Source organism: Malania oleifera, chromosome 3, assembly GCF_029873635.1.
Source record: "Malania oleifera isolate guangnan ecotype guangnan chromosome 3, ASM2987363v1, whole genome shotgun sequence".
NCBI lineage: Eukaryota > Viridiplantae > Streptophyta > Magnoliopsida > Santalales > Ximeniaceae > Malania > Malania oleifera.
The window spans coordinates 33,114,946-33,125,957 of record NC_080419.1 but is presented as its reverse complement, the minus strand read 5'-3'; the positions used below and the strand labels follow the sequence as shown (position 1 = coordinate 33,125,957).

Genomic DNA, 11,012 nt, shown 5'->3' with positions numbered 1-11,012 from the left:
AATGTGGTGGCTTCACCAAGTCAATAACAAGTCCAAGTTCTAAAAACATTTTTGAAACATGAATCATTTATATAATTAAGATGTTGCTAGTATACACATCTAATGTGGATCGTGGCTACCTCCTCCGATATTTTCTAATGCCCTCGTCACAATTTTACCCATACAAGGCACCTAAGTTGAAGCCCAAGGGAAAGATCCCTGTAATACCAATGTGCAATCGTGACACCAGGCTTTGGGAAGCTCATTTTAATTCCTACTTGGCGAAACCCAAATATAAATTGAGCAAGCTAAAGGATAACTAACCAAGCCCAACAGCTCAAGTAATACAACTTGTAAATATGGAAACTAAAAAGAACAACAAAAATATTTTCACCCATATCCTTGTGCCACATTTAGGAGCATGAATTTCACATCTCAGATTTAGATTTAGGTGGATTTGGATAAATTTCAATACAATTTTATATTATATTTAATCCAAATCTAATGCAAATCTAAATCCAAAACCTCTCCAAACATAGAATTAGTATATCTATTATAGATGATAGGTCAAACACAAAAAAAGCTTTATCAGTCCAATCCAATACCAATCAATCGAGTCCAATCTTCAAAAATCTTATCTTGCAAAACAAAAACCCCAAATACCTACTCTGAACCCAAAAAAATTAAATAAAATATAACATTGTAGGGATCAAGCACAAAAATCAAAAGCCTGAGTAGAGCTTAGCCCAATAAGGCTCATGCAGAGATAACAAATTGTAACCTGATGAATGCATCTCATTCTCAACTGAGTCGTGATGAATGCATAAAATGACGGGAAAAATTGATCCAGTGAGTAATAAAACCTCTAGTTAGGAATTGAATTACTGCCTAACAGTATGACAATAGGAATTGTTTCCCAAAAAGTTTAATCCTAGCTCAGCACAGCCCGGTTAGGAATTAGACTATGGACAATGGCAGTAACTATTTTTGCTGCATTATCCTGCAAGTAGAAACTTGCGCAAAATACAAATATGAGGTAGCACATTCTGGCCCCAAAATGCTGCTGATGCTCGGTGTCAGCTTCTGCGCATAAATCAACTCTACTACTTCCTGGATCCAAATCATACCACAGGCAAGAAAACCATATCCAACTCTCCTTCCTGCAACTCTGCTATGGCTGCACTTGAGAAGCAGAGACAGTAATGGCAATTGTGGATCTCCAGCTCAAAGGCATTCCTGTGTTTTGAAGCTTGGAGATCAGAACTTTGATTTAGATTTGTGTGCATTTGACTGGACTAAGTTTCATTCAGATTCCCACAAAACCAATTCAAGGCCCAAAGTCCAAACAACGCCTTCGCTGCAATGTAACTCAGCTCGCAGGCAGTGCACAGATTGAGGGGTGGATCAAAGAGGGTTGTGAGCAAAAACATGGATATCTATTGTAACAGAATATATGGATATCATATACGCAATAAATAGTATTTGTTTGTTGTCACACAACAGAAAATTGAAAATATGACAGAAATAAGCAATATACATGTCAGCTGTACATATAAGTTTCAATCTTAAAAGCCTTTTAAGTCCGAGGAAGAAGATTTTACAATTTTACTCAACATGTCACTTGAAAGAAAGAAGATCCCAATTCCCAATCATGGTGAACCCCGCTTCAGTTCCAGCTATAAATAAGGTATCCACACTTGAATGTTCCAGAAATTGAGGTATTACCACTAACATTCTTTTGTTGTATTTCCTGCTCCATGCTTCTTCATCAGTTCACAAGAATAGAGAGAGAGCAGCCCCCTAGTAAACGATGTTGCGGCAGTTGAGGGCTCTTTTTTGCAAAATAATGTATTTCCATCTGCAAATTACAGAAATAATTACTGAGATTTTTCCCATTTTTTAAACAGGGAAAGGGGAATGGGGGGAGGGTGTTTGCTCTTAAAATATTTCTTCATATATATGGTAAGCTCCCTTTGATTGTTGGAGTATCATTGACTTGTCCTGAAGGTCTGGGATTGCATCATCTACATTCCCACATCATCCATCCACATTCCCTCAGTACAAGTATGATTTCATATGTAGATGAGTAAAGAGTATTTTTTGAAAAAGCTAAATATTAAATCAATCCAGGAGGCATAAGTATATGACCTCAAACCCACAAGGCATTTCAGTTATGTATGAAAAATCACAGGAATTACCCGATTAATTCAGAAAACTCAACCTAGTTTTCTTTAGCATCATAAAGAAATTATTGACAAATTTGTTGGGAGGACCAAACTTACAAAAGCACTTACAGCTTCACCTATTATGCGGCAGTAGTCAAACAGCATACAGCCTTATGATCTGGTCAATCTTGGCACGACAAACAGGACAACCCCAATTCTTGGTTTTTATCTCATTTAAACAAGACATGCATCCAGCCATATGGCCACACGGGATGCAAGCCCCCTCAACTGGAGCATCCAAACATATTACGCAAGATGAAGCACCACCTCCATTTTCTTTCTTCTCTACCGCTTCAGCAGGTAAGTTTTCAATGGCTGGAGCAGAAAATTCAACAGGGCTATCATCAATTGATGGATAGTGAATTGGGCCATCACTTATAACCTCATTACCAATTGGTGGAGCTGACGGGCTTGTAGAAGTGGAGATTTCATGGGCTTGGAAAACGGCAGAGGTACTATTTTGAATCTGGATGGGCTGAGTAGGATTGTGGCTTGGACCAGCCTTGTGGGCTGCCCATTCACTGCCTGGAGGGGCAGAAGCAGCTGTTGCCCCCCAACCATTATGACTTGTGATATCCACATGATCATTACTCCAACCGGTGGATGTATTTGCTTCAGAGCTTGGGTGGATGTTACAGAAAGGTGGCGCATCCTCTATGGCAGATTGAATTGAAGCATTGATTGCCATTGCTAATTCTAAATCTTCAGCAGTTGGTGGTGCAGTTGGTGGAACAACTGGAGTCGGTGTATGATGTAAAAATGCAGGTGTTCCCTGAAATTTAGAACAAGCCAAAGTCATCATCAGCATCATCATATATATGTCATTAATAATGAGCTATGCAAAAAATTGCTTGCATGTCTAAGAAAAGTTAAGCTGAGCATAACAGCAATAATGCAAGTTCTTCTTTGTTTTCCAACGTAAAAATTACTAAAAGCATCAGTAATTCAAAGCTCCCATGCAACACTCTTCAAGGGATCCATCTTATACACTTACATTAATCCTCATATAGATTCAAACTCCCTATTTTTTTAGTTTAAACAGCTAACTGCAGTTTCTTTACTATTGTAGTTCTTTAAAAAATAAATAAATAAATAAAAATAAAAGAAAAAAGCAGTTAAAGGGTATTTAGAGAATTTTAAAACCATGCTGAAAATAACTATACTATATGGAATCCCATTTCTAATAATAATAGATAATTTATTCTTATCTTGTTAAGAGTATAGAAAAATTAATAAGGCCCTCATTTGAGGTTTGAAAATATTAGTCATAAGTCTTTTCGGTCTTTTGTTAGGACTACTGGAGTGAGGATGTTGAGAAAAGTTAGGTAGATTTTAAGTTATGTAAAAGCTCAGGCATCGTAAGAAGCATTAAAAAAGTGGAATATTGAAGCTTCTGGGGATATTAGGGCTTTTAAGTTATGTATAAGCTCAAGCGTCTTAAAGAAGCATTAAAAAAGTGGAATATTGAAACTTCTGGGAATATTAGGGCCAAGAAGAATGGCATTAATCATAAGCTTGGTGATGTAGGCCAAGAAGCAAGACTTTGGGAAGATCCATGTTGGAGACTACTTAAGAAGAACTGTATTGAGAATTGTTGGGTTTAATTAATAGTTTAATTAGTATAGCATTATGTGTATTTTGGGGACTTGTTTGTAATATTTGTGTAATGTTAGGGCATGTTTGTAATGTAATTTAGTTTTATGGGTTTATGTGTAATTTTATGTGTTTAGAGGCTTTATAAATAGTTTGTGAAAGCCATAATGTAGTTGCTGATGAATTTGAATTGTCAAATTGAACGTGAGTTCCCCCTTGGTATCTCCTCTCTCCTCCCTTCCCTTTCCTTCCCCTCTTCTATATTTTCTAAATTCTCCCATGGCTGCAGAACCTTGATATTGGCCCTGCATCTAGGCTGGAAATCAGGGTTTCAAAAAATGAGACACGACTGGAATTTCTGAAAAAGTTCAGAAACTGCAAAACTGCTTTTCGGTTTTCCTTTTTTTTTTTTTTTTGACTGAAATTTCAGAATAGAGAAGAATCAGAGAGAGAATGATGGAAGGGAAATAGAGAGAGGAAAATACAAGAAGGAAAAATGTAGAAGAAGAGTAAGAGAAGGAGAAGGGAATTAGACAAGAAGAAGAGTCTGCTGGGCAGCAGGCGATTATCGACAGAAAAGGAGATCAGAAACAGAGTGAGGGAATGGTAGATAGAAGGAGAAGGAGAAGAAGCAGCAGCAGAGGGAGATAAAAGTTTCAGAATAGTGACTGGAGAAAGAAGAGAAGAAGAGGGGGAAGAAGAAGATTGAAAAAAAAATATAGAGAACTGAAATGGAAGAAAGAGATTGTGGTTGGGCTCTGATACCAAATGATGCAGGGGCAGCATCAAGGTTCTGCAGCCATGGGAGAACTTAGAAAAAACAGAAGACAAGAAGGAAAGTGAAGGGAAGAGAGAGGAGATACCAAGGGGGGACTCACATTCAATTCAACAATTCAAATTCATCAACAACTCCTACATCATGGTTTTCTCACACTATTTATAAGAAAGCCTCTAAACACATGAAATTACACATAAACCCCTAAAATTAAATTACATTACAAGCATGCCCCAACATTGCACAAATATTAAAAAGTCCCAAAAATACACATAATGCTACAAATTAAACTAAACACATAATGAACTATTAATTAAACCCAACAATTCTCAAAACAGTTCTTCCTAAGAGGTCTCCAACATGGATCTTCCCAAAATCTTGTCCTACATCACTTGATCTGTTGGATGGGAAAGAAGGGGAGCTTGTGGAGTGCAATAATCACAAGACTGTCCAATTGAAAAACAAGCTTCAGGAGGTGATTTTATGGAAATGAAGAGTTGGAAACCAAAAAATAAAAAATAGATAAATTAAATGGGGTAAGGGAGGGTGATTGTAATTCAAAATTCTTCCATAGGTTGCTTAATGGCAAGAGGATAAAGAACATGATTAAGGAGTTGGGTTAAGGGTGGTTGATGTTACTACTAATTCTTGCTTGGTAACTAATGAGATTAAAGATTTTTTTATGCTAATTTGTTTGTGATGGAAGATGCGTACAATCTTATGTTTGAAGAATTAGAGTGGAGTAAAAACTCTCGAGATCAGGTCATTTGGATGGAGTGGCTTTTTGAGGAGAGCAAGGTGAAGGCAATTGGTTTTGGATGGGTCAGGATAAGGCACCGGGTCTCTGGATAGGTTTACTATGGGATTTTTTCAGGGTTGTTGGGAAGATAGGTCTAGCAAAATTGCAGATGATCCTATTAATCTAGTTACTGATATGAATAAGATTATTCCTAAGGTTTTGGCAGATAGGTTGAGCGTTGTGGGGGGCGACACTTGCTTTGAGACTCGAAGTTCTTCTTTGAGATGTAGACAGATCATGGATGCTTATTTTAGAAGCTAATAAGGCAGTTAAGGATGTTCGGAGGAGGAAAGAGAAGGGATTTGTGTTTAAAGTGGATTTGAGGAGGAAGGGGTTCAATGAGATATGGCAGGGTTGTGAGGAGGTGTTTGTCCACTGCTTTTTTTTTTTATGTCATTATAAATTGAGAACCTAAGTTATGGTTCAAGGCTTCAAGAAGGATTAGGCAAGTGAATTCACTTCCTCCTTTTTTGCTTGTTCTTGTCGTGAATATCTTTAGTGGATTGGTTCATAGGGCTATAGATAAAGGATTAGTGAGAGGGATTGGGGAAGGAAGTGAGCGGGTCATGGCATCTCATCTTCAGTTTACAGATAACACTACTTTTCTCCTAGAAGATCATACAAATCTTTTTAAAATGTGTTTATTATTTCACAACTGTTTCAAAGGGTTTGTGGCTTAAAAACAAATTGGGTAAGAGTGAACTAAGATTATGCAACTAAAGTGAATCTAGATCTTCTGAGTCTTCTTTTGTTGGGTGTGGCATTCTAGATTGGCCTTTACTTATCTAGGAGTGCCTTTTGGGTGTTAAGTGTTGACCGTCAGTAGGTTGGATTTTGAGATTTTGTCATGGAGAAAGTGTGAAAGAGGTTAGATGGTTGGAAGGGCACTTTATCTCTCTATGTGGGAGGATTAAACTCATTCAAGCTTGTCTTTCTAGTATTCCCCTTTATTTCTTATTTATTTTTAAATTCCCATGGGGATAGCTAGACATATTGAGAATCATGAGATACTTTCTTTGGTCCATGTAGGGGAGAAGAGGGATCATGTAGTTAGTTCGGACTTGGGAGATTGTTTGTAAGTTCCACCAACCCCCCATCCCCTCCACCCCGAGGAGGTCTTGGAAACTAGCGTCTAAAAAACAACATTGGTTTAATAGGTAAATACCTTTGATTTCCCTCAAAGGAAAATTCTCCTTGACACAAAACTATTAAAATAAATTTGGCACGCAGGATAATGGGCGGGATGCTAATATAGGGTAAGGTTTTTTTTTTTGACAGCCCTCAGAAGTGTATTTTCCAGATTTAAATCTCTTTCTTCCATACACCAAATTTATTGTATGTAATGGGAATCATAATCAGTTTAAGGAAGACACTAGGGTGAGTGATTCCATGTTTTGTACTTCCGTTCCTCATTTGTATAGGTTCCTCATTGCATAATGGAAACATCTCTTCCTTTCTTATTTTAGATTGGAGTAAGATCTCTTGGGATATTCATTTTTGGAAGTCCTTAATTGGTAGAAAGGTGTCGAGGACTCAGGGCTCACTTTTTTGTTATGCTTGTTGGAAGTTGTCCTTCGTCTGGAGGAACTATCTGTTGCGGGGTTCTTGACACTTCAAGGGAGTTCTCTTGCAGGTTATTTTTGAAGAAGAAGAAGAAGCTTTATTTGGAGATAGTTGAGTCTGCGCAGAGTTGGCAAAGGATTTGGCGAAGATGAAGAAGAAGAAGAAGAAAGCCCCAAGGGCGCGGCATCATATCCATAGTTAGCGCATTCATCATAGTTAGCAGCTCCAGTTATCAAGGTCACTATCATCAATATCGATATCATCAATAAGATAACCTTTAGACTTGTTATCCAAGAACTTGTTCAAAAATATACAATCAAATAGAAAGCCCCAAGGGCGCCATATTCTAGGAGCCCAAACTATGTGATTGAATAAATCCTCCTCTATCTGTTGTGGCTCGAGGGCTCCTTCTTCAAACTCCGATTCATATTTTTCATAGTAAAATCTCTGATCAACAATAGAACAAGATCCATTTTGCATCATATCTAAGGGATTCCTCGGTTCGGGCCGAAGAAACAATGTCACTCGATCATTATCAAACTGACTGCGGCAACAGCAGTAGGGGAACAGAACAGAAAGACAAGAACAGAAAAGGGGAAGAATAGAACAGAGGTGAGAGACAGAATTAGAAGAGAGGTGAGAGAAGGAAGAAAAAGAAGAAGAAGAAAGGAGGAGGAAGAAGAAGAGAAGAAGAACAGCAGGAACCTGCCAAGGGAGGGGGGAGAGAGAGAGAGAGAGAGAGAGAGAGAGAGAGAGGCAGAGAGACAAAGAGGGCAACTGCAATTGATTCAAACAATAACTGTACATCCACTAGCATTGCCAGCACTTAAACCACTAATACAACTAACACATATTTACAAATAGGACCCAACTAAACACATAATTACAAATACTAAAATAAGTCTCTAAAAAACACAATGAGGTCCTCCATACACATCTTTCCTGAATCTTCTTAAACCTATGCCTAAAATACGTGTGCCGAATGAGCAGCCTAGGAGGTATAGGAGGTCCACCAATTTCTTACCTATCTCTAAAAAATTTGGAATAAGTAGAGATGGCTCTGCTTTTCGGAGCTGTGGGCTTTTTTGCTGTCTTGTGGGGCATTTGGATGGAAAGGAATGCTTGTATTTTCACAAGGAAGAAGCTGTCTTTCTCTTTGCTCTGGGATAGGATTCAGTATTTGGTATCATTGTGGGCTTTCACAGCTGGTTGTTTTAAGGGACTGTCTTTCTTGATCTTCGGTGTGATTGTATGGTACCACTGTTTTGATGTTTTCTCTTTTTTTTCCTTTTAGCTTTCATCTCTTTTCAAGGAGGATTTCTCAAGCTCCTTTTCTTGTTCTCTCTCTGCTAATAAAATATCTTCTTTTTTATAAAAATAAAAATAAAAAATAAAGGTTGCAAATATCTAAACTTTTTTATCAGCTTTGTAAGCCAAAATGGACGAGTGAATAAAGCAAAAATTTCGACTACAGTTTTTTCTTTTTAAAAAAAAATGGAAATAGAAACTTTCCAATACCATTATCTTAGCATTCCTCAGCCCAAGCAAAGTAGATCTCATAAGTGTTACAGTTCAGCAAGCCCTCAGGACTGTTTTCACACAAAATTTCCCTCTATTTGGTATGCACCCTTCTGTTCCTAAATATTGTAAAATTAGAAATGCTTTTTAATTATTGTATAATCGTCTTTTATAGTACAAGTGTACAGATAAATGAACTTTATATGTCGAAGAACATAAACTGTCCCATGTCATTATCAAACATGATTGCAAGAATTCTCTTTTCTGTTGATTTCCAAGCACCGAAGTTGGGAAAAGGAACAGCATCTGCTCAGAATATGTGAGATACTCATACCTGCGGAATTCCTTTGCATGCATTGCAAAACCATTGAAGTTGTTGCTTGTCACTTGCATTTGAAGGAGCAAGTTTGATGCGCATTTCTTCAAAAAAGAAACAACAGAAAAATTGAGTTATAGGTATCCAACAGAGAAAGTAAAATATATGAAAATTAAAATTAAAATAGAGTTCTTGATAATCCCCAACAGCCAACAGGAAAAATTAAACAAAATTATGGTTTGCCTATCATAAAATGGCGCGGCAATATGGATAGAATAAAACGTCCAATATCTCTGGATGAATGTACTATTCATAGAGAACAGGAAAACTTCATGCAAGCTCATCATGAGCCAGGGATTGAGGATATACTTCAAAATGCATCAATAGAGGCTCAAATTCATAAAATATTGTCATAATCATGAGGCACACGCTTATGCCTTCAGGTTCACCATGCCTTCAGGTTCACCATCCATGTCAGTTCAAATAAAATAGGTGGTCCTTCTGATGCAAACTGGAACTCAAACTCCTCATCGAAGGTACATTTTTATTTCTTTAAAACTTTAAACAAATGAGATCCTTTCCACGTCCAAATTTTTTAAAGAATTGTGAGTCAGTGGCTTAAAATTCAGTCTCACTGGAATCCATGACATCCACATACATCAATTGATGAGGGTGCACAACTCCCCCACCTCCCAAAAACCACCCCAGAGATAACAGCACATGAGAGACCATTTAAAATTTCTAACCAAATTGTAGCAAGAGTATTATTTGAGGAAGCTACTTTTTTATAAAACGAACAAATAATTTTGATTAAAAGGGAATTTAAAAACTCTCCCTTCTAATTAAACTTCATTACAATGGATGTTTAGCAATGGATAATACCTTTATTCTAAATAATTTTTAAATTCATCATGCTTTTGTGCTTCTTTCTAATTTTCTCCATTTTAAACATTATTCTTACTTTTCTTTTGGTAACTATTCTTACTTTTGAATAATTCAAAAAATCATTAATACTTACGTCTAAGTCCTCGAGGCTTACACCTTGCCTCACGGCAGGTGTTAATGCTTCGCTTGTGCCTCCTGCCTCTTGGGACTATGAATGAATGTTAAAAATAAAATAAAATAAAATAAAGAGTAAAATAAAATCAACAAATGTAGCTAAGAGAGGACTTTGATGTTCAACTCCCAAAGTATGGCAAAAAGGCATTAAGAAATTACTGGTGGAGTTATCAAGAATTGTCACGGCAGGATCAGGCTGGTCAAATTTTGGCTCCTCCATATTGGCTCTCCCCAATGCAATAACTGTTCGGGGTTGGGCAACCTGCTCGCATGTACATAATATTGTAGAAGATAAGCATTAAAAAATTCATCAAATTTGACAAAAGGAAGAAGAAACAAGTATTATAATTATATTGCTTAAATGGGCAAACAGGCACTAAATATGTTGATGCTGGGAAGGACAGGAAGAAGATAATGAATCCTTTAAACCACGAATACTAATTGCCAAGGAAACATGTACACACATACATGCAGAAAAGAATGTTTCCTACTTAGTGTTTCAAATCTGGTTTAATTTCATAAACCAATTAAACTGGCTTCATTAACCCCAAATAGTAAATACAGAATGAATACTACAGAAGTAGAACAATATTTGGCAAAACATTTTTGCGACAATATTCCAAGAGGAAATCTAAATGACAGGGAAAAAAAAAAAAAACCTAACCAGAGAAAGGTTCAATCTTAAAGAAGCCCCATCGCAGTTGCTGAACTACAAATGAACTTCATTATCCATTATAGCAATTTATGTCTATAGAGAAAAATTTTGGAACTGGCACACAAATCCACAAGGGAGTTGCAGCGAGCACGTGCGCAGTAGTCAGTCAATGATGAATTGACAAACCAATGCATAACTTCTCATGTAAATACAGCAACAAGAAACAAACCTATCAAAGTGTAAACCACACTGTCCAATACGTAAATATTATGATAAGCTGATCCGAAATAGAACAATTCTGCTCCTTTATACACAAAAAGAGAGATGTTTGAACACATACACTAGGCAAGGAGACATTATTTTCAATTGCACAAGAAGAAAATAAAAAGTCATGGTAACAATCAGACAAGCAATTAAATACATGTAGGCACAATAAAGATAGAGTGTTGACTTTTTGGTCAGCTCCCTGTTTTGATTATAACAAATCACAGTATCTCATCTGTGTGCTTTGAGTGTATGAACAGGATTAC

At 36.9% G+C, this 11,012-nt stretch overlaps 1 protein-coding gene across 4 annotated transcripts in view; it reads right to left on the bottom strand.

Moving 5' to 3' along the window:
- Positions 1–1,418: 1,418 nt before the first annotated feature.
- Positions 1,419–11,012, bottom strand: part of LOC131150701 (putative E3 ubiquitin-protein ligase XBAT35) — a 30,837-nt gene continuing 21,243 nt past the window's right edge. The window contains exons 7-11 of one of the 4 annotated variants that reach the window (XM_058101582.1): positions 9,987–10,089; positions 9,787–9,861; positions 8,787–8,872; positions 2,262–2,976; positions 1,419–1,837 (exon numbers count right to left, since the gene is read on the bottom strand). In XM_058101582.1, coding sequence (XP_057957565.1) covers positions 2,299–2,976; positions 8,787–8,872; positions 9,787–9,861; positions 9,987–10,089 — 942 coding nt within the window. In that variant the 3' untranslated portion in view covers positions 1,419–1,837; positions 2,262–2,298. The remainder of the gene's footprint in view (positions 1,838–2,261; positions 2,977–8,786; positions 8,873–9,786; positions 9,862–9,986; positions 10,090–11,012) is intronic. The other 3 variants (XM_058101581.1, XM_058101584.1, XM_058101583.1) reach the window with 3 other exon arrangements.